Genomic DNA, 23,877 nt, shown 5'->3' with positions numbered 1-23,877 from the left:
TAGCAGCAGTCCCAAATCACAGTCTCAGTGAACCCTTGTGGATTGTTTTTCTGACTTGCACAGGGTAAGAATCTTGCAATCTACTTGGGGTTAGCAGTCCCTGGAGTGAAGTGGTTGGGTTCTCAAAGTGCAGCAGTTCTCCTTGTTCCCATATGGTGCCTGCTGATGCACAGACATTGTAACTGCTTCCACTGTGGGTTTTTTAGGATGGTGTTCCCAAAATAAGGACAGCTGTGCTTTTTGTAGCACATTTCTGAAGTGGGTCTTGTGTCAAAGGACATGGTAAAATGGTTTGGGGCTGTCAGGTGGCACAAAAGATTTGGCTGGAAAGCAGGCAAATTTTGGCTAAGGTAGAGTTAATTTTCTTCACACTAGCTGGTATGGGGCTGGGATGGATTTTGGATTTGTGATGAAAATATTGTTGATAAGACAGCGATGTTTTCGTTACTGCTGAGCAGCTCTTACACAGAGACGAGATGTTTCCTCTTCCTCACTCCATCCCACCAGTGAAAAGACTGGGGATGTACAAGGAGTTGGGAGGGGAGACAGCTGGAGCTGCTGACCCAAACTGACCAAAGGGACATCCTACACCATGTGACACCTTGCTCAGCAATTAAATAAGGGGGAAAGCTGGCTGGGGGGCTGTGGCTTAGGGCCAGGCTGGTCATCAGCTGATGGTTGGTGAGCGATTGTTTTCAATTGCATAAGCTGTCTTTCTTGGGTCTTATTATCTCTCTTTGTTATTTTCATTTTAATTGCATTGTTGTTATTTATTTATTTATTTATGTATTTATTTATTTATTCTTACTAATTGTTCTTATCCCAACCCATGAGACGTCTTACTTTTACCCTTCTAATTCTCATCTTGCCCAGAGCACGGGAGCAGGGAAATGAGCAAGTGGTAGGATGATATTTAGTTGCCAGCTGAGGTTAAACCATGACACCCCTCAACTTAGATAGCTCCTCTCTCCTGGTTGTCCCTGGCAGATTTATAAAACCCAGTTGTATCCCCTTTCTGCATCTACCGTTTTAGTAAACAGTCTCACTTAAGTCTTTTTTTATGAATTATTCTTTTAAAGTTATCCAAATAGTGGAAAACCTATACTCATATAAAAACCTGTATATTTTACTGTAAAAATAACCCATGACTGTTGTTATTCAAAGTAATGTTCCAGCAGAAGTTTTTAGTGCATTCAATGCACTGTTTCAAAAGCACAGAGTGGTGTCAAGAAAAACACAGAAAACCTTTATTTTAACTCATTGTGTAGAGGTAAGAGCCCCTTTAAAGGAAATTTCTTTAGACTAACAAAGTGAGTGTGACTATCATCCATTTAATTAATTGAAGGGAGAAACACTTTGCATAGGGTGATTCCTAATCTGCAGGTAAAACCATGGATGGAGCATCCTGGTTCCTTAGGCAGGAGTTTGCCTTGGAGATGAGATATGGCATCACGAGTGAATTGTAACATGTCCAAGAGGTAGTAAGCCCAAGAAAATGAGGAACTGACATCAAGCTGGACACCTGGCTTGACTACTGATGAAGGAGCTGTGAGGGTTGTGTTGTGTTAGCTTTGTGGATGCCAGAGGGAGGCTGTGCTGTGTGCTGTACCTTGGACATGGTATCTGTAGTCCTTAGATAAGATCACAGTGACTCAAAGCAAATCTTACAGGCTGGTTCAATGAGTCTTAAGAGGTCACACATCAGGTCAGTTGAACTGCAAATAGCACTGATGCCTATATTTAGGCTATATGAAAAAATCCTCAGTTAAAGGAAGACAAAAAGGATAACCTAAAGAGTTAAAATCCTGACTATCAAAATTAAAGATAAATATCAATCTAAAGTACACCACCCCTGTGGAAAAGAGTGACTTAATGACACAGTTTTAAATGTAGGAGGCTTAGCAACTTTATTTCAGGATTCTTCTCCTTAAATCCTTTTTCTGATTGTTCCCTCTAAATCTTGGATTTACAGGGAATCCAAGATTATCTACAGAAACAAGTATGGTATGTGAAGCACTGGTAGCATTTCTTTTATGGTGCTCTTGTATTATTTTGCATAGGCATTCTCATAGATTAGGATGTTTAGGATATAAACTATTATCCTATTAGTGTGCTAAGCACTTTCCATTGTTTCAGTTTCTGCAGCCAGATTTGCAAAGGAGCAGCAAGTGGTAGCTCTCATGTCAGGATTTTCAGAAGCAAAATAGAGAATCTAGCCCCACCTATGGGTGAGAAACTTAAACATATGCTTGGAAGTCCACTAAAAAGCCTTGAAACATTCACCTGAAACATGTAGTTTAACTGCATACTTTAAAGCAAGTGTCTGATCAGATATATTTAGTTTATAAAATTCCCTTGGAAAGTCCTGCAGTCTGAAAACAATGTCAGTGTGTACACTATACATTGTATGTACGACACTGCCAGATATTGCTTGAGAGAAATATTTTGTTGTGCTGGTTTTGGATCTGTCTCACTTCATGACTTATCTTAAATGAGGACTTGATCCCCTAAATCACCAGGGCCTCATTTGATTTGGCAGCCAATAGAGGAGATGGAGCCAGTTCTGAAATAGAGCTGCAGTAAGCCTGAGGAGCTGGCACCCAGAGGCTTACTGCAGCTCTATTTCACAAGTTATCTTGTGTAAAACTCTGGGTTTAATGAATATGGTAATAGGAAATTAATATGTTGATACATGCTGGGAGGGTCTTATTATAAATCTTAACAAATATTTGCCTTTAAAAATTTTTAAAAATCATGCACTTGGGCACTGCATCACATGTAATGTGCTTTCTAATTCCCCTCAGCTCAGGCTTCATTTCTGTTCCAAACAGTAAGCTTTTCCAAACAGCTGCTGCTTACACTTGCAGTCCTGGGAAATTGTTTTTATTGTTTCCATTTTTCTTTGAGTAAGAAATTTCTTTAATAATTTTCTACTGGCCTCAGGATGCAAAATAGACAACACTCAGTAGTGAATCAGTGGCAGAAACCATAGCTGAGCCATAATGGGGCTCAAGGAGGTTTTTTCTGATGGCCTTTGTATCTATTAGATGATTACCTCATTTTTTGGGTAGTCAGTATCCAGTTCTGGCAAGTACTGGAGGCATGAGTTTTGAGATAATTGAAAATATTTATTTTAATGCCTGTGTTTGAACAGTAAGATCCAAAGCAAGTGCTATTTTCAGAGTTCTTAATGGCATGTGGTCCATATTTCACTGCAGTGAGTTTGAAAATCACTTCCATAAAGCAGAAGGACCTGGTAGGTAACAATACTCTGTTGTGACTGAAGAACCAGAAGATGAATTTTGCTTTTTGGAGCTCATATATAGCAGTAGAATTCATGCCTTAACAGGCAGCTGATGGGGTGTGGAAGTTTTTTCTTAATGGTAGATCTATTGACATATTATTTATCTACTCCAGTATTCTAGGCTATCCAAGCAGTATGGAATGGACATCTACTTGAAGAAGGAGTTCCTCCAGTACACAGGGTCTGTGAAGGAACGAGGTGTACTTTACCTTCTGATGTCATTGCCTCAGGTATAGCAAAATGTCAGCATTCAAAAAGAAGTAGAGTAGCTCTGCTTCACAAAAATGGAGCAGAGTTGAAGATAAATTTACCTCTAATCTCCATGGAATCACAGTGTTTCTTGTCTTTAGAATCATTGTACTGAACACAGCATGTGAACAGAGATAGGTCTGAATGTAAAATACTACTTTATTTACAATTGGCTGATCTGCCGGTGAAATTCTTAAAAATGTTTGAAACAAAAGCTTGCAAAATGGAAACACCAGCATTTTCTTGTGGCATTAAGATGCAAGTGTTTTTATGTGTACTGTAGTTCTGATGTGTTGAAACCACCAAACTGATGAGCAATGATGAAATTGAATTACAATGAGTGATGACAAAGATCTAGATCACCGACTGATTTTGTAATGAATTTCAGTTTTCTTACATGAATAGCTTGTTTATCATTTGTCATAGGAGATTATTGCCATTGTCATAGGAGTCTCTGCAGTAATTGTTAAAATAGGCATGAGACAGCAGCCCAGAGCAGTGGTTATTCCAGCCTTTCGTAATATAAATAAAATCTTCTATTAAAAGAAATTTATTTCATACAGGCAGAGCAGAGATATATGCTCTGAGGGACCTGCTATCAGCTCTTCTGTGATCAGATCTTCTGTGATCCTCTTTCCCATGGAACAAGAATTGAACCCAGAGGAATGCAGGCAAAGGGATTGATCTTGTGCTGTTTTATCTTTGTGTGTAAATCCTGAGATCACACCAGCCATGCATATAGTGTACCATAATATCACAATTCAATCAGCTAGTAAAGGGAAAAAAGGAAGCCAGAATGGTCCAGGATCATATGGGACAGCTATGTGACCCTGTCTGATGTGCAATAACAACCCTGGTTTTCAGGAGCAGCAAAGAAAAGGAGTGATTGTGGCCTCGGACAGTAACTTCTCCATGGCTGTTGCTCACCACGCCTCAGAGCTCCGTGTGCCCGTGTTTGTCATCCTGTGCACCAGCACGGCCCCGGCCCGGGTGAGGATGTGCCGCGACTACGGGGCCATGGTCATCTCCTACGGCACCACTGCCAGGGACTCCCAGGTGCACGCCCGCAGGCTGGCACAGGAGAATGGCTACCTCTACCTGGAAGAGTGAGTGAAAGCCAGGCACATTAGAGAGATCTCATTAGGTGCTTGCACAGCTCTGCAAAAACAATTAGTTTCATTAAAATGTTACCACAGCTCATCCAAACGCTCCTCTTACCAGGAATGTGGACAGTTAGGTGTTCCCAGGCACAAATCGTGTCTTTCTGTAGCATCTGGGGATGTTGAACAAAATGAAACACACTCCTCTGCCCCTCAATTAGGCAAACTCTGATTTCTATGAGCTTACATGATAGTGGCGATAGTTTAATTCTTTAGTGACTCTGTCAGAAAGTATTTAGGCTGGTGTTCATTTCTGGTCTCTCTGTTTGAAGTTCGGTGAGTAAAAGTTACTCTTTAATGAAAATAGTTCAGTGGGAAAATGTGGAACAAGAGAAGGTTAATGCTCCAAGATTTTCAGATATCTGGTGTGAGGAACAAAACTGATACTGTCTTGAAAAAAGGATGATTAAGAGGCTACTTCACACATACATTTAAAATAGCTAAGGAGGAGCATAAATCTAAATTTGAACTATTAGAGGTCACTGGACAAGGCAGATCTAACAAAAACATAGGTAAGATGGGCAAAAACCACTTAGAACTCATACCTTTTTCCTTTTCTCTCAAATCTCTCTTACGCATTCCCCTGGCCCACCCCCTTTTCTTTTTTAACCTTTCTTCAAGAAAGATTTCCAAAAGCACATTCCAGATCAGGGTACCTGATCAGGTGTTAATCATTAACAGGCTTCATCCCACTCCTGGTGTTTGTATGGCATCCTCTGCAGGGAGGGCCCATTCCCCTCCAGCTCCCAGCACTGCTGCCTCAAACACAGTCATGGTGAGGGTTGTTGCCTGGGAAGAAGATCCTAGAATGAGCAGAACAGAGGAAGTCCTCAGCTCTTTCCCAGCTGGTGTGTTGGGAAGGCAATGCTGCAGACTGTACTGTTCAACACCTCTGGTAGTTCTGCCAGCAGCCAGTGACACACAGGGCTGGTTCGTGGTCTGCCAGCATGGGCACAGTCTTGTCCCAGACTGGGATTTTCAGTGGGGAATGAGGGGCCCTGAACAATGAATTTTAAACACTTTTAAGCTCCTTTGAAAACCACAGTTTTCCATAATTTGGTGATTTCCAAATAATTTGGTAATTCCCAAATAAATTTTTCAATTGATGTGTTAACCTCCAGCTGGCTTGCATCAACTATCACGTTCACACAACAGAACTAAATTATTTTATTGTAATTTCATGTTTAATCTTCCCTTCATCATTCAATAATGATTTAAGTTACATAAGGCAGATATTCTCCAGGTTCATGAAGCTCCAGGGACAATGCCTGTGTAGAACTTCAACATCCAACACTGAGGAACTCTGTATGCACACTACCATTAAGAATACTAAAGCACTCTGATTTATTTCAGGTTCCAGGTTACAAGAAACAAGTGGTTCCATCTGGGACTGTGTTCAATTAAAACCACACAGATGGAATTTTTCACTGAAAAAAAAACAAAAGGAAAAAACCCCACTTCAATTGTGAGGCTTTTCATAATGGAATATCTGAAAAATATTTGTTTATGTGTAGATCTGGAGAGATTTCCCAGTGTAATGTATGCCTTTATGGATGGCCAGTCTTCTCCATTGTGGGTCTGACACACATTCTTGTCACTTGCCAAAGCTCTTTGTAAAATACTAGCTGAGCTCCCAAGTGTTAGAATGGAACTTCCAAAATGTCCTTGTATTTCAGTTTAATTCTAGCTTGGATACAATCCCTAGCAATTTGGTCTCTGGGTCTCCTCACCCAGAGAGGAACTCATTCTGCCCTTCCTGAAGCAGACCCTACGTGACTGGGCTGGGCTGTGCCTGCAGGGGCGATGCCCTGCAGCTGGGTGTGTCACTGCCAGCTCTTCCCATTGCTGGGTGCAATTAAAATACTGTGTCATGAAAATGACCACGCAAGAATTCAAATAGATGAAGGACACTTTTTACTTGGTTGCAACTTCCTGGGGAATCCCAGGAAGGAAACGTGATTTTTCAAATTGGAATTCAATAATTTAGTCTGCCTAATTGCTGCCTAGGTGCCATGAAATTTTTACTAACTACAGGGGCTCAGGACCTCATTATAAATGCAATGTGACTATTGCCAATAATTAATTCAGTATCTCTGTGAGGATGTGAGAAACATTCCTTTGTGAATCAGGGAGGAAAGGGTGCTGCAGATTGCATTGCACACCTTCCATCCTTGAGAGCCCATTTCTTCTTGTGTAACTCCATATCTAAATGCTGATTGAACCTGATTATTTCTGATCTGGTTAGTCTGTTACTCTATCCAACAGACTGAGTTCTTTCCTTGGAATAGATAGGAACAGAGCCTTCTAGCTGCCACACCAAAACTTCATTGGAAAACTACATCCTGACAGCCCATCTTTGATTGCTGATGTATCACACATTTCAGAAGGCAAATATCCAACTTTCTGGCTCTGGCTCAAAAATGCTTGTTTCAGTCTGCAGTCTTTAGATTTATCTGCCCTCTTCCTTCATTTTACCTCAATAGCATATGATATATTTTTTACTTTCAAAAAGCAGAAGTTATCAGTCACAATGACAAGAAATTCATCCATTTTATTATAAAAGCTGATGGCTCATCAGTGAACTGACGTTTCAACTGGATGTTAGCAAGGAAAACATGATGATCTTAAATACTGATTCAAATTGCTAACAGCTCTCTATGCTTTGAGCAGTTTTATTCTGGACAGTTTTCAGTTGTTAGAGAGGCTTTATTCCTTCAGTGAATATTCCAAGCCTTCATTCATTTTTGCAGGTCCCCTTGTACCCCATGGAACTATGGCAGGGGTAGCCCCACAAACTTGGATCTGAATCTTATTTGGGAATAAGTCTCCAGAACTGTTCAGGAGGCCAGTGGTGTATTTTGTCACCTATAAGGAGGAGGAGAGAGCTCCTTCAGTATCTTGATAAAGACCATAAATACAAGGATTCAGTTACTTGTTCCACTATGATTTCTTGCCTTTGTCTTTGGCTGCACTACAGGAGTGGAAGTTCATTAATCCTATCCTTTCTTATGTAGTTATATAGACCCTTGCCCTGAAGAATTTTCTGTGAGGCTACTTCTCAAGGGCCTTTGTCTCCTCCTTGCAGGAATTCTGTGCTCCTACACTGAGCCTCTCTGTGCCTAACAGGTACAGTAATAAAAACAGTTTCCCAGTACCCAAACATCCTTGGGTCAAGTAAATCAAGTACTTCCATTGTATCTGTTTGTCAATTTGCTCTCTGTACAGTCTGCTTTTTCTGACAGAATTGTCAGAAAAAGCAGACTGTACAGAGAGCTCATATTTATTTTCTTACATTTACATCATTGCTAACTTGTACATAAAATGCAAACCAGCTTTTAGAAATAGATCCAAGTCAGTCACAACTTTATAGTGGAATTTTCTTCAATTTTTTTTGATGCTGCTTGTCCCTATTATTTATCCTACATTTGCCTGAAAGTATTTTAACAGTAAATATTTTGGCATGACTAAATGCTTCACTTAATGGAAAGGTATCAGATATTGGCCATGGACTGTGGAAAGACAACTCTAGCAATCTCTGATATTTGTGAGGTTGAACACACTGCTTAAATCTCATGAAAAAATCTCATGAAAATTTCCATTCATCACAAACACTACATCCACTGATAAGTAGAGAGGGAATTTCTTTTTGAGGCTTTGCTTGTAGTTTAGACTGCAACATTTAAAGCAGAAGGTAGTGATGGCAATGGAAATATGACTTGTCCCTGCCAGTTCTGTAAACCCCTGATAACAATGGGAGTTAAGTGCTCTTCAGTCTGAAGACTTGTGGAGGGGCTTTTCTACGGCACAGGTTTTCTCCCAGTAGGCAGCAGCATGCTGTGATCCACCTGATGGCACAGTCCTGCTGCATCACCTCCTCCCCTCACGTGCTGCTGATTTACTCTCACATTTATCTTTTTCTGCTGAACAATATCTCGAAAGTAGTAGATGGAATTATTATTCCTGCACTGACAACTGTGACCTCTGCTACTGTGTGCCCTTCCTTCCCCCAGGGAGGACAGTGCTGTGTACCTGTCAGGCCTGGGAACCGTGGGGCTGGAGATGTACGAGCAGGTGCCAAAGCTGGACGCAGTGATTTTCCCTGCAGGAGGCCACTGTGGCTTGCTGGCAGGGTCAGCTGCTGCACTCAAACACCTCAACCCACATATTTCTGTAATTGTAAGTTGCCTTTCACCTATTAAGCATTGTATTTGGGTGGCTTTCACCACAGCTGTTTACAAAAGACAGTGGTATCTAGTGACACTTGCAGAGACTGCCTGCACTGGGGACAGGAACTATCTGATCCCATGGGCTTTGCCTCAGAGAAGACCCTGTAAGAACCAGGGAAGTTCCTGTCCCTTGGCTGTCTGGCTGGATTTAAGAGAAAAGTGTGGGAAGACTTTTCCTAAGCAAATAAAATCCAGTTCTGCGTTTTGAAATAAGTTCTTACTGGAAACATTTGGTCCTAAGTAAGCCACGGAATAAGTTTAGTGGTAACATGGTTGTTCTGACACTTGAAATTTATTGTTAATTTGAAGAGGAAATTTCCGTAGATTTGACTACTTTGGTGGCAACTTCTGTTACAACTGGTTCAATAAAAAAGTGACAACCTCTCTCTTCCTCAGGGAGTTGAATCTGAAAGTTTCCCAGTATTGCAACAGTCCTTAAAAGCTGGCCACCCAAATGATGACCAGGCCTGCAACAATCATCACTTCTATGGAGGTGAGAAAGTGCAGTATTCTTTTGGAGGTAAAATACAGGTTTGAAGAGATTTCTCCAAGTATATAATTTTCTTATTATTTCTTATTTTATTAAGGGAGTTCTCTGAAGAGTCAGAATTTAATCCAAGCTCTAAGAGCAACTTCTGCCACATTTCCCCCCACACCCTGATGGGGTAAAATATTATTTCCAGTGCACATGAATACTTAGAAATAGGAGAGTATATTGTCTGAACGTTGTGCTCACACACAGCATCTAAACCAGTGAAGTCAATGGGAAAGCTCTTGGGGAAAAGGCAGGAAAATGATGCAGTGCCTTAATATTTAGACACAAAACTGTTCTCAGAACAAAAGTGTTTATAAATAGTAGAGTTGTTTCCTTATAATTTGTTCAAAAACCTCATCTGTTAAGCAGTTTAAGAACATCCTGTTTGCCTGATGTTCAAATCTCTGGAAGTTTTGGATTAAATGGAAGTTTTGTAAGAAACTTCTAATTTCTCTTGGTTAGCTCTGCCTGTGTTTGCAGTCTTAGCCAGCTGTCCTGCTGGAGCTAACAATCCCAGTACCATGCTTGAGTCTCCTCTCCTTTAATCCTTGTTGAACAGTGAAAAGCACAGGGCTGCAGGGTCACTCTCAGACTGCAACAATGCCAGTGTGGTATCAGAAGTTTCTTGAAGAGGTCCAAAATGGCAAAGTCTTCTTGTGAGATTTGGTCTCTCATTGCCAAACACATTTCTATTGCATGAAAAAAACCAAGCAACTTAAGGTCATATAACAGCAGTGTGCTGCACTCATTAAGGGCACAAACCAGCCAGGACTTTAAAAAATGTTGAATGTGTCTAAAGCAGCCAACTTCATATTTTTGTCTTTTGAAATCTGCAGATGTGAGTGGAGTTTGCTTTGGCAGCAATTCTTTGCAGCTGACTGGGAAGCTTGTGGATAAAGTTGTTGCTGTGAGGTAGGTCAAGAAAAACAGTGAAATGAATAATACTGGATGCGCATTATTGTATGTGAAAAATGCAACATGCAGACTGGGGGAATGTGGGGATGGGGTACCTTTCCTTCCAAGAGGGGCACTGAAGACTTTGAACCCAGACCCACAAATCACAGAAATCACAGAATATCTCGAATTGAAAGAGATCCATGGAGGATTATCAAGTACAACTCCCAGCTCCTCACAGGACTACTTAAAACTAAGTGATATGAAGAAAAGTGTTGTCCAAACTCACTCTCTGGCCAAATTTCACCTGCCACCACTACCTGGTCATTCTCTGTGTGTAAAACTTGTCCTTGTGTTCTATAACACTTGAAGGCAGCCCTTGACAAACCTCTTCTAAATCTTCACAAAAAGGCCACATTTGTGGAATATACTTAATCCTAGGAGTTAGGTAATATTTCTAGGTAGCAAGCCCTCCTGTCTTTCAGTTAATAATGAGTCTGAGATGTACACTCACCCCCAGCAGCAGAGCATTCTGTAACACCACTTGGGGATCACATGTATCTGGGTGGATGGGAAGAACCCAGTTACCCATAAATGTATTATCTTATACTTTTGGGAGCTCTTTTGATTGGATTTGTTTTGACCCAAGTCTCTTGCTTTCAGGGAGGAGGACATCCTCATTTCAATGCTGAGGCTGCTGGAGTATGAGCGAGCCACAGTTGATGCAGAAGGGGCCATTGGGCTTGCAGCACTGGTGGCAGGGAAACTGCCTGAGTTGAAGGGTAAAAGGTACAGCAGCTACTGCAAACAGGGAACTGTGGCAAAAACATGGGACTGAGCACCTTGGTCCTAGGAAAAAGTGAAAATCTACTTGTTCTCTGGGTGACCAGGCAGTTCCTGCCCCTGAACTGGCAAGGGGCTCGTCGGTGGCAGAAACTTCAGACTGACTGGCCTGGTCACAGGTGGTAAGATTGTGCTGAGCCAGACAGATGGCAGCCTGGGGACCTGACAAATCTTGTCCCTTTCCTTGATTCTCAGATATCTGGGGAAGAGGCAGCTATAGCTCCATGAGGCATTGTCACACCTGCCAGGACAGTGTCCTGCCCTTGTCAGCCTGTTGTGTCCTCTTGTTCCACTTGTGGAATCCAGCCCTGCATGTGGTGGGACAGGAGCTAGGCTGTCTGCTGCAGTGACCCAGTGCACCTGCCTCCCAGTCCTGAGAACTGTCCACACAGTCAGAGAGATTATCCTTGTGCTTAGTGTTTAACATGTGGTCGAGTGCTGCCTTGCTCTCAGCTTGAGGACTCAGCACTTAAGTGGATTGAGCCTTGGCTCAGGTCATAGTCCAGAATGTATTTAAACATACATGCCCTCAAGACAAAATAAAATTTCTAGTGCGCAGCATTGTACACCAAAATACTGCTGAGGCAATTCTTCAGAACAGACTGGCAGTACACACAGAGCAGCAACACATTTTAGTACAGCTACAATGAAAGGGAAGATGCACAGAGATTAGGTTCGACTCAGCAGAGACAGATTTTCATAGACTAATCTTGTGGCTCTTCACTTACACTTCAAACATTTCTGCACTCATTTTTCAGGGTTGTGATGAATTTAATCAATGGTTACAGAAAACCTTGAACATACATTTGTCTGATCAGTAAGAGGCTGAAACTTAGAACTTCCAGGTGAGAATTATATCAAATTCTTAAAACTTGCAACCTAGATCTACAGTTCTCCAGCTCATTATCTCTAACAAAACTCAAATCTCCAGGAAATGAGAAATGAAAACAACATTTCAGAAGAACTAATGCAGCCAAATTATAGGCTTCCCCTACCTGCTCACAATGGATACTGAGGCAAGAGCCCTCTAATCTGTAATACTTATTGAGGGGAGGTTCTAGCAGACCTTAGGCTGATATTGGCACAGTCTTTATGATTTATAGTTCCTTTACTCAGGCAAGTGCTAATCAAAACTCTTGTTTTTCTGTCTGTTTTCAGAGTGGCAGTTGTTATATGCAGTGGAAACCTGGAATTACATTTGCTGCAACAGTGCATAGCTCGTGCCCTGACCCTGGATAACAGAGTGTGCAGATTTTCCCTTGTGATTTCTGACTGCCCAGGAGACATGTCAAAGCTACTGGAGATTTTGGCTCGGGAGGAAGCAAGGTAAATCAGACTAATAGTTGGGAAATATAATCACAGATTAGCACAAAGATTATTAAAGATTAGGAAATGTTTCCAAGCATCTCTGAAGCCAAGTCTGTAAGTAATTAATTCATCAAAGTTTTTTTACTTGTTATATTGCAGAAAAGTTTTTATTTCCTTCATTTTTGTTCTAATCTGAAAACACCTTTGTAGCATAGAATTGTGTCTAATTCAGAAAGAAGGAAAGTTATTTACTCTCCAAACACTTGCAGAAACTGTTTTGCAATGACAGGGGATTGTTGTGATCTCTTATTTGTCCCTTATTTGATTTAGAGTTTTGGATATCAAACAAGAACGCACATTTGTGACATCTGAGCTCTTCACTGTCGAGGTAAGAGGAGATGCGATTTCAGTTTCCCTAATAGTACTGGCCTCCCCTGGTTTATTCTGTTTCCCTGTCTCCTTATGCCCATGTTGAAGAAGTCAAACAGAACATGCAGAGTGTCATAGATTATTTCCTCTGTGTTATAGAGCTTCTTGCCAAACACTTAGCAGGCATATAAATAACACAAGACCAGTTTTACTTGCTGTTGCAACACCCTGGCGAAGTACTCCAGGTGTTGCATTGCTCCTGACATGTGTGGTAGGTGCTGGAGGAGGTGAGCAAGCTGCAGCATCCATCCAGAACTTGAAGAGCCAGCTGTGTAGGCTGGCTGTAATTGTCTGACATGTTTGCCTTGAAGCAATGTAGAGAACACCCTTACTCTTAAGGAATACTCATTTTAAACTAGGGACTCAATTTTGTTTCCTAGCCACCAAGAGCACAGAGGAAAGCCATTATCCCTTTGCTGAGTATTGGGTGCAGAAATAGAGTAGAGGTGTTACCAGCTAATGGTGTCTCTTAAAAGGACCATTTTTCTTATGATGCATCTCTTATTTCAACTGGTTTGGCAAAGGCGTGGTCCTACTGATTTCATGCTATTGCTGTTCAGGTCCAACCTGACTTAGTTTGTGAAACCCCAGGTGGAAGTCAAGAGATCTTTGCTAAATAGGCTCATAACTGGGGTGCAGAAATGTTTTTGGGTAAGCAATCTCTTTGATTTTGGCCTTTAAATTTAATTTCCTGCCTGGATGCAAAAGCCTGCCCAATATTTTCACTTGCAGATATAAAGAAGAGGTAGATTAAAGATCCCTGTAGTACATGATATCATCAGTACTCTCAAGCATCTAGGACTTAACCCACATTGTTCTGCAGGGTGCCATAATGATGGGCCAGCTCACTGGTTTGGCTGATTTGGAGATAACGTGGCACTTGCTGCATGAGGTGGATAAATCCCTCTGGGTGACCAACTTAGCTCTGGAAATGCTTTTCACTGATGGCTAGATTCAATAAAACCTGTAACTCTTATCAAGTTTTCAATGCCACTTTTATGGAGTGAGGCTTGTAGTTTTACTAATGCTATTGAGCAAATCAAATGAAATCTACTGTCTTAGGTGTTTTTTTTGGTTTTTTTTTTTTTTTTTTTTTGTTTGGTTTATTTTTTAGTTTTTAGTAAATACAGGCCCTGAATGAAAACAGTGCCATATACTATTCCCTGTACTTTAAACACAGTGTAATTTCACTTCAAGAATCTGAAAATGTTGTACAAAAGGGTAGAAGGGAGGAATCTGCATCCCTGAATAATTTTATTGGATATTGGATTTGCATGAAGGCTTTCAATCAGTCTGGGAGAGCCAATAAAATAATTAGATGTGAAGTACAAAGTAGAGACCCAGACATACAGACATCTGCAAGCAGCTCTATCTGGGGATATCTAGAGAACTGTGAAGCTTTCTTTGAAAATTAAAACACATGTAATCAAAAAGGATAAAAGATAGAGTTTATATGTAAGCATCAAAATGAATTTGCTCTATCCAGGTACAAGAAAAAATATCTATTTTCAGAGTAAAGCTAATACCTGTGAGGGATGTTTTGGTGTTTTCTTTGTTGTTTCTAAGAGCCAAAGACCTGTGTCATCAAAACATTTTAAGCATTTGTAGTATAAATTGCAGCACATAAAATAAGGTATGAATTTAAACCTGGATCAAGAACCAAAATTATCACCTTGTGCTGGACTGGCAGTAATAACAAGAAAGGCGTTGCAGCTATATCCATTTCATTCTGACTTTAATGTGGACTTTTGACTGTGGATGTAGATTGGGTGTTTGGCAGAACAGAGCAGCGAGCATAGATCCTGATTTGAAACACTAAATCTGTCCTGTCAAGATTATTGCCTCAGTATTTAATCATCCTTTTAGATGTACCCTTTTATTTCTAACAGAGAGAAACTTGGCTTCTAGTCACTTATTAGGATGATAGAGCTGCTTTGGTTGGGTTTTTTTCATTCTAGTGAAATGCATTTCTGGATAAGTGTTTGTTCACCTAGTGCACACTTGGAACACTCTGTGAGAAGATCTTTGCTGATAGCCTGATTTCATGAAAAAGTAAAGACTTTCTAAAATGAAATTTTATGTTCAAACTACACTTCTGAAAAAAAAAACTTTTGGAACATTTTACTGGCAAAAATAAGAGATTTTTTTTCTTGACTAAAAAATAAGGAAGGAATATATTACTCTATATTAGAGTAAGAAGTGCCTTGTGCAGAGGGATCAGCTGCTTGTGTTTCATGGAATATTATGGGAGTTTCTTTAGGATTCTGCCTGCTCATACCTCCAGTTTAGATTCTCTTCCCTTGTGACTCATTCTGGATTTCTTTCTCGCAGAGGGCTGCACCTTAATTCAGTCTTACCTGGCTGGTTAGGAAACTACTTCCAAAGCCCCTATATTGAAATAGATAATTAGCAAATCAGACAAATAACCAGTCTGGTAGGCTTCACATTTGACACCTGTTGAAGGAGGTTAGATGACAGGGAATATCTAGACAGAAAAAAGATCTGAGCTAATTAAATAATCATATGATATCGCCAGTTAAGGGGATACAGATATCTAAAGAACTACCAATTCATGAGAGGAAGCTGCAACTTGCTTCTGTGAACTTTCTCTCTTCTCCATCAGTAATATTCCTCAGATTCAACTGGGACAACTTATTACTTAAACTACTTCCATACATAAACCTCTTTAAAACCATTTAAGTCCCTTTAATTTCATATTACTATTGGCTCAAAGAGAAGTCAATGAACAAATCAATAAGCAACTTAATAAGGTGAGGACATTCTTTGCTACGAAGTAGTTCAGCAGCTTGCCTGCTTAGTAAGTGTATATTTTTTGGGCAACCTAGTTGAAAAAAAAAACTTTGAGCTCATCAATTTTCTAGAAAAGTCTTCTCACCACTGACACCCCAGCATAATCAAACTGGCAGGTCCAGGAGGGTTCGGTAAGGTTTTTATTGCCTCAGCAGCTTTTCAGTGGGTGGTGTTTGCCCTGCAGTGGTGGCAGTGCTCCGTCTGGGCTCACTCCTGTCTGGCATTATGGGTTGTCTGGTCACTGCAGACCTCTTGGGAGCTTCACTGTGCTGTGGTTCTGAAGAACTTGGAAGAGACTGCCTGTAAAAAGAACATCCACCACATTACTTCTCCCTCTTGTCTGTGCATGAAAATGCTAAATCATAAATATTTCCTTCTCTTTTCAGTAACATTACACATTCTCCCAGGGATGCTGAAATTCCTGGCTTTGTGTGGTATAGTGCCTGTTTTTCTCATACAGTTCATTCACCTCAGGCCAGAGCTCAATGAATTATTTTAGTCTGCTCTGATCAATTTGAATAAATTCATTTGGGCCAACTTGTAAAGGGTGGAAGGGAATGTTTTGGATTAGAGTCCCCAGTTGCCAGCACATTACCTGTTATTGCCCTGTGAAGCAAATACACAGGAGAAGGCTGCTGTACAGCTAAGATGTGCAGGATGCTATCATTCCCAAAGCATTTCCTGCATGACCCTGGGCAAGGCTCTCTTTCCATGTTCCATTCCCCAACTGCAAAGTGGAGACACTGGGAGTGTGAAGCAAAACACTCCATTTCTTCTGAGGCTCTCCAGAAGAATTTGGTCATGTTCTTTGATGGCATTCCACAGCAGACTGTGGCACAGGGCAGCCTAGCCCAGCTGGAGGAGAGGCTGGCCCTGGGGAGGGTCTGGGAGTTCCTGTGGGTTATTACCTGCCTTACGTAACGTGGCTGCAGCTTGTTCCTGCTGGTGCTCACCCACCTGAATGCCCCAAGTGCCAAAAGATAAGGGCTCAGGTTGCACAACCAGCTGACAGCTGCTGCACTCTTTCTCAAGCATCCCATTGCTCTGACCATGGGGACAATCTGGCAGCTGATCCCCAAACCATCAGCTGAGCTGCTGTTACCAAACAATCTGTAATGTGACGTAATCTACACTGGGTGTTTACCAAATAATTCAGAAAATTGCCCAGTTGTTGACTTTTTTAAAAGAAACCACTTTTTCTAAATACAGAACAGAAACCAGCGTATATAAATGAAGTTTTCACTCTTAATTCCAGTGACTTTCCTGCAAACAAACCTATAATGTCGCTAAATGTGGTGTATCATGAATGCTAAGTTATGCAAAGAGACAGCTTACGATGATTTCTAGAATTAAAGAAGCAGAATGCAAAGGTTCAATTGATGATTCACAGACATAAAGAACTGCACTGGTTATTTAGGATTAGCTTTCCATGGAACCTGGGAAAGCACAAAAGACTGAAATCTCTTGATTCAGCAGTACTACTCACATTTCTTCTGCTCTCTAACATTGGCTCAGCCTGTCCACCCAGTGTTATTTGCACACGCAGCCTACAGATAGTAGGCATCAGGGAGCTGACAGACATGCCAAATTCATTTTTAAAATCTAGGAAAATATGATCTAAAAGGTGAAGTGCCTCCACTATAAGATCTTGCAGTTAAAAGGGACTAGAGCTGTCCACCCTATTTAGCACATAACTTTGCAAATTTCTTCCTTTTGTGAAGTTATGAAATTTCCTCTCTTTGAAGTCAGCGTAATTCCAAAGAGAATTTGGATTTATGCATCTGGATTTTGGTGTTGTACAGCAATAACTTGTTATAAATTTTTCCTTTAATTTTTTTTTTAGCCTTTGTTCTGCTTCCTTAATAATTTCCAGTTATTAAATAAACCCCACAAGCCATCAATATTCAGTGAAATCTCTTCTGTCTTTAATTACTTGTAGGCCTGCTCTGAAAAAAACTTTCAGGCTGACTAAACCCTTTGGCTGAAATGTATCTTTAGATTACCTGTCACAGGGAATGGAACTTTAAATGCAGTAAAAGGTCCATCTGTCTGGTTATTTTATTGGTCCTACTGGACCAGACAATTATTTATTTATTTATATATTGAATCCAACAAATATGTAGGAGAGAAATTTGTAAAATGCACTCTGCTATTGGTGGTTTTGTGGGGTTTTTGATACACAGAAAAGCAAGGTGTGCTGTGCACAGCTGGCCCTGCAGCCAATAACAGCTCTGCAGGTTCAAAAATCTTATGTAAGTTCTGAGGACTTATCAGTAAGAGATAAGTTTCAAGTAAATTTTTCTCTAGTTGTTGTAAGTTACCTTGTCTGGTGTACAAGAAAGATCTGGCAATAGGTTTTGTCATTTATTCTTAAATAAGAAACTTTTGGTGCAGTTACTCTTAGGTCATTGATAGCTGTGCACCCTCCTATAGCTATTGGGGTGCTTCAGCATCTCACATAAATATAACCTCATCAACTCCCTGTGAATGTGAGGGTTGCTCTGTTGGACACTCATGTAAATTATGTGTCCCAGGCAAGAGAGAAAGTTTCTGAAAGTATAACTGCAGTGTAAATTGGCTTAATCTATGCAAGACAGTAAATTCTTGCCTTCCTTGCTGCTGAGATCTGGAGCTGCCCTGAGGTGCTGTGTGATAGTCTCTTCACTCCTGCTGGGGCCAAATTCTCTATTCCTTTCTTTGACAACTGTGAAAAATCAGGTGAATTTCTGGGGTTGCTTTTTATCACTGCTGTGGCCATTAGTACTTTTAAGATCCACTGCAGCATAGTGTCTCCCTTATCAGCTGCTGGTTGTGGTGCATGCTTAGAACAAAATGACGGTGCTTATCCAACCTGCTCACAAGCTCTCTGGCTCCAGTCTAGTGAGGTCTGCCTGGTTTCCATCATGAGCAGAAAGGAAAGGGCAGAGAGGATCATTAGCCATAAATCAAAATGCTTCCCCATGCTTGGTTCCAGGGCAGAGCCACAGCTTGCTACCAGACATTCAAGGCTGAATCTCCCACATGCAGACTGCTTCCAGGAGCAGAAATTTATTTACTCAGGACAAAGCAGGCATGATTACTCTGGAAAAGGAAAAATCTTGCTTTTTTAATTACAGACTCCATGTGAGATGTGTGTGTCCCCTTGAAGATATGATTGCAAAGCTTTGGGGATTTTACATGAGGCAGGGAATGGATAATGGGTATTGGGTACATTGGTGCTCTCAGATACTTTTCCCAATCATTGTGTTCTCTCCCCTTTCCTCATTATTACTTGTCCTCTATGACTATCCTTCTCTTGAGATTAAAGTCCACTTTTTTGAATAAGAAATAAATTAGCATCTAATTTGCATTCCAAAGAACCAAACAAATAGAACTATGTGCAGCACAAGAGGCAAAGAATTTCAAGAACAGATCAGAATTGTGCCTCATTTCAGGAGGGGTATTTGAGAAGCTGTAGCCAGTTTTCTAATTAAGTGAGCTATGTCTATTTAGATTAACTTGGAGTGTTAGTGTTTTATATTTTCATTCAACAGTTTTGCAAAAGGCTTATTGTTATTTTAAGACAGTTCCAAATTAGAGTATTTTTTGCTTTCTAAAAGGGATGCAGCTCTGATAGGAACATTTTGACAGGGCATGTCTGGAGCAGCCCAGGTTATCATGGCTCCTTGTTTCTCTGCTCTCTGTAGATTTGCTGCTACAATGAACTCTCTGTAGCTGCCCTGTAACTCATCTTGGGTCCTTTCCTTGCTAGATTTCCACATTTCTGTGAGGTCTTTTCCCCATGTGGCACTTTCAACACCAGTGATTTTTCCAGCAGGACTATCAGTAATGAAAGTTAGGAGCCTCAAATTGTCAAGTATAATTTTCCTTCTGTGCCTTTAATTTGGTGCTTCATCTTTGCTAGTGCCCAGGCTTTCAAGTGATGGGGCAGATTTGTGAGTATGCAAAAAAGTGAGATTATAGAAAAATAGGAAAATTGCCATTCAAGTTATTATCTTTAGTAGCTACATGACCAGATCAATAGTACCTGTGGAGGCAAGTGAACAACTAAAAAGAACCTATTGAGATTGGTTTTGCCCAAGTTTTATTTAGCAGCCGAACAACCATAAAAGAAAACTAGATGTGATGCAATAAGCAAAGAAAAAACAGAATGAAGCAAGAAGGTGTGTGAGAAGTGAAAGAAGCCAAAATACTGCAGGAATGATAAAGAACTAGGGGATAACTCCATGAAAGATGAGAGAAGGAGAATATAAAAAGCTTGAAGGATGGAGGTACTGGAATAAACACTTGCCATAAATACCGAAATGTGATGAAGTAAGAGTCAGAGGTGGGTGAGGTGGCAGCAATGCCACGTACAGGGAAATGAAAAGAGAAACTGCTAACAGATGTCTTCAGGGAGGCCAAGAGCAGAGAGGTACCTTGCCCAAGAGCCAGCAGAGGATCAGCCTGTCTTATTTAAACTTTGAAGGCAATAAAGTAGGGTTTTGGAAGGTTTTATGGTCATGCAGATGGGCTGGAAGAGCCCCAGATTTCTGCAATGTCAGTTCCCTTACCTGCATAGACAGCAGATGTGAGGGCCAGAGTTTTTATTTTGAACTGATTGTTTTTATGAATGTATTTTAGGTTTAAGTTGGAAATGGCTTTGTCTGAGATTGCTGCCATGCCATCAGGAATGGTCCTAATTCTTTTTGCAGGTGATCTGCACTGTGGAGACCAGAGACAAGATCCACACAGCCCAGCTGAGGAATGCACTCCTGGAACGCTACCCCACAGCTGCCTGGACTGAGCGGTGACGGGCACAGCGTGGGGTGGGGGCACCAGGGCCTCTGACAAGGATTCTGCAGAGCCCCAGCCTGGAGGCTTTCACAACAAATATTATCTTTCAAAGCTGACCAGTTAGCAAATAGTTTCAGGATATTTATTTCCTGCTCAAAATGTAGTAAATGTCTTTGGGAAAAAAAAGTTCAACTGAGAACTTTAGTTTAGCTAAAGGAAGCTCTTAGTCTCTGCTGGTGTTGGAATTCCTCAATTCATTATCAGCTGGCTGCCTGGATTTTAGCTGGTTTGTAGAACCCCATGATATTCCATAAACAGGGAGAAGGCATTTCTCTTTACATCTGAATATAGACCTCTCAAAGGTCTATATCCTGGTTTTGATGCCCGTTGTTGAAGTAACGCAGCTCCTTCTGCTGGACTTAGCCACGTTACAAGTACAGAAATTTTCTATTTCCAAGCCAGAAGCAGTTTTCTGTTTGCTAAATCTGCTTCAGGAGATGTGTGGGGTTGAACACGAATATGTTCTGATCTTTGCTACCACGTGAGGAAAAATTAAGCTAATAGAAGGTGAGTTAAACACAGAAAAACCCTTGGAAGATAAAAGCCAATATAATATTAATTTTTTCCCAAAGGAAAATTATCCTATTTGCAGAATAAAGTTCAAAAATATTTTGCAGAAATTGAAAAAAAGTATTGAGAATTATTAGAGCTCATAAAAGGAGCACAAATATATTTCTTCCCTCTGCTTTTGGAGACTCAGTATAAAAAGTAGCAACTGGCTTGTGTTTCTGTATAAAAAGGGGTCTGGCTACCAATGTGAATTTTGTAAATAGCATTCCACTGATTATCTTAGCCTGTCTAAAACAGGCTCTATCCATCTCACCTGACAGATTGAGTACACTGTTAATAGTGACATATATTTAAAGACCACATGTTAATAGCCAAAGGCAGTGCTGGGAGAAGAGGAAGCCTAAGTCTTAGGCACATGGCTAATGCAATTAACAAAGAACACATTGACCCAAATACCATTTTTATCACTACAGGCAGAGACCAACTAATAATATGACAGAGTGGGATGGCAAGAAACGTAAGAGAAGTTCAGGCCCTCTTCTGAATGTGCACATAACACAGTTGTGCCTTTTCATTTGGGCAGAATTTGACTGCAGCTCTGAAAGACCTTACAGATCCTTGCAGTACCTAGAGGGCCCACAGGAAAGCTGCATGGGACAAGGGGCAAAGGCTTTAAAGTGAAAGAGGGCAGATTTATATTAGGTATTAGGAAGAAATGCTTTACTGTGAGGGTGGTAGGCTCTGGCACAGGTTGCCCAGAAAAGTTATGGATGCCCCATCCCTGGAATTATTCAAGGCCATGTTGGTTGGTGATTTGAGCTATCTGGTCTAGTGAACAGAACTTCTCAACAGGGAGGTTAGAACTAAATGGTCTTTGAGGTCCCTCCCAACCCAAACCATTCTATGGTTCCATGATCCATCTCTCCCTGTAGCTTGTACAGGCAAGTAGGGATGAGAAGGGCAGCATTGTGGCTGTCTCTGCAGTAGAATTTTTCTGAGAAATAATTTGTTTTCTCCTTCTTGTTGTAGTTCACAAAGGAGCAGGAGTACAGAGTCTGAAAAATGGTGGACAAAAAATAGAAGTTTACAGGTTTGGTCTGTTTTTGGAAGGACCATATTGGTTTGCATGTGGAACTAAAAATTACTGATGCCCCAAAGATCATTTTTGTTCCCTTCTTGCCATCCAGAATGATGGGTATAGGCCTTGGTCCAGTAAATCACAGCTGTGTCTTTTCAGACACAGCTCCTTTCTCCACTGTCAGGAGAGTTTAAAAATCTCTATGGGAATAGATGATAGAGTCCATATTGCATACTTGCTACTTCCATTGGAATGAGAAATGGACCCCACGTCATCAAAGAGCAGATTTGGGGATGAAAACCCACTATTGGTAAGGGTCTAACTACCCTCTCATGTGTTTTGGCGAAAGTCTCAGGAAATTTTCAGGATGTCTCAGGTACCTACATGAGAAGAAAATGGAGCTTTATAACCAAAGTTCACAGTACTGGCCAACAGGTTCTGCTGTCTGGGTATTTGATTTAACATTTTGTATTATCCTGGACTTTGTTGTTTTGGAAGCTCAGAGCGTTAACAACTTCTTTCCTAATCAGTGGGAACTGCAGTTAGCATATCTTCACAAACCTGGGGCAAGAAGATGTAGCAGATAGAGCAACCAAAAATCAGCACTTGAAAGCACTATATGATTTTGGAAACGTGTTTGGGGTGGGGGGAAGGAAGGTGATGTCCAGAAGGTGCTTAAAATGTTGAACCTGATATTTGCTGTTTGGTTTTATTTTTATTGTTTAAAGTATAAGCATAGTTTAAAGTGTAAATCACTCTTCAGTAATAAACACTTTATATGTGACTATAATAATACCAGAGGTGTTTTACATTCTATATTGCCTTTATTGAAGTCTCATTGGCTTAAAAGACAAAACTAAGGTCTTCCAAGGGGGGAAAAAACCTCAAAATGAGACATTTAAGTGAATGTATGCTTGGAAAGAATAATTAAACACCTGTGCTGCTAACCTTTTCCTTTTTGAATTATGAAATATAATAAGATCTATGGCATTTCAAAGATCTAATAATGTGGTTTTGACTGTTTTATTTAAAGAAGTATTTTTATATAGAGTGTTCTTATGTACCTTGAAAAATAAATTTAATTATTATTTTAAATTTATTTTAAATGGTTCAATCAGCAAAATATAAATCTAAGCATTGTATTTATTTGAAAAATAATTAAAATTCTGCTACGCCACCTCAGCAATGAAAGATTTCTCATTCTCTTGTGTGACAGTGATAGCAGCCTCACTTTAAAAAATCAGAGGTAATATTTTTCTTTTATCTGTTGGCTCAAAATCTACATTATTCGTGTGAGGGGGGAGCTCTGAGCTGCCAGGAAGGAGAGAGCAGCTGGGCAGGATGGCTGCTCTGGTCCTGTGTGGTGGCAGGGGAGGCTCCTGGCTGCTCCCCAACCTGGTGGGAGTCAGCATGGACTGTGCTCATTCCAGCCCAGACTCTGCCCAGTGGCACAGATGGAGGTGCTGTTCCTTGCCCTGGGCCTGGCTGTGCTCCTGGGCAGTGGGCAGGGTGTGGGTGCAGCGTGTCCTGGGCTGGGCTCAGGTGGGTCAGTGAAGTCCATGGGACCAGCTGAGGCAGCTCTCTGGGATTCTCACTGCAATCATCACCGACTTTGGGGAACCTGTCCTTCATTTCTAGGGTGCCACTGGCTAAAATGCACAGTCCTGTCTCCAGGGGCACAAGATGCCTTGACC

General features: G+C 40.9%; 1 protein-coding gene and 1 long non-coding RNA gene across 2 annotated transcripts in view; one reads left to right on the top strand and one right to left on the bottom strand.

The window, feature by feature from the left end:
- LOC103814207 (L-threonine dehydratase catabolic TdcB-like) overlaps positions 1-23,354 on the top strand; it is a 32,386-nt gene extending 9,032 nt beyond the window's left edge. Inside the window, exons 3-11 of the mRNA XM_030241365.2 lie at positions 3,418-3,534; positions 4,418-4,659; positions 8,724-8,889; positions 9,336-9,432; positions 10,311-10,386; positions 11,032-11,157; positions 12,370-12,537; positions 12,850-12,907; positions 20,454-23,354. Of these exons, the coding sequence (XP_030097225.1) occupies positions 3,418-3,534; positions 4,418-4,659; positions 8,724-8,889; positions 9,336-9,432; positions 10,311-10,386; positions 11,032-11,157; positions 12,370-12,537; positions 12,850-12,907; positions 20,454-20,552 (1,149 nt within the window). The 3' untranslated portion in view covers positions 20,553-23,354. The remainder of the gene's footprint in view (positions 1-3,417; positions 3,535-4,417; positions 4,660-8,723; positions 8,890-9,335; positions 9,433-10,310; positions 10,387-11,031; positions 11,158-12,369; positions 12,538-12,849; positions 12,908-20,453) is intronic.
- On the bottom strand, positions 15,882-16,631 carry LOC108961638 (uncharacterized). Its single transcript, XR_001989995.3, has 2 exons — positions 16,355-16,631; positions 15,882-16,059 (listed from the first exon to the last, which is right to left on the bottom strand). It is a non-coding gene; the product is annotated as an uncharacterized LOC108961638 (long non-coding RNA).
- Positions 23,355-23,877: the final 523 nt, after the last annotated feature.

Source organism: Serinus canaria, chromosome 6 (assembly GCF_022539315.1).
Source record: "Serinus canaria isolate serCan28SL12 chromosome 6, serCan2020, whole genome shotgun sequence".
NCBI lineage: Eukaryota > Metazoa > Chordata > Aves > Passeriformes > Fringillidae > Serinus > Serinus canaria.
This window is presented reverse-complemented; position numbering and strand designations above follow the sequence as displayed.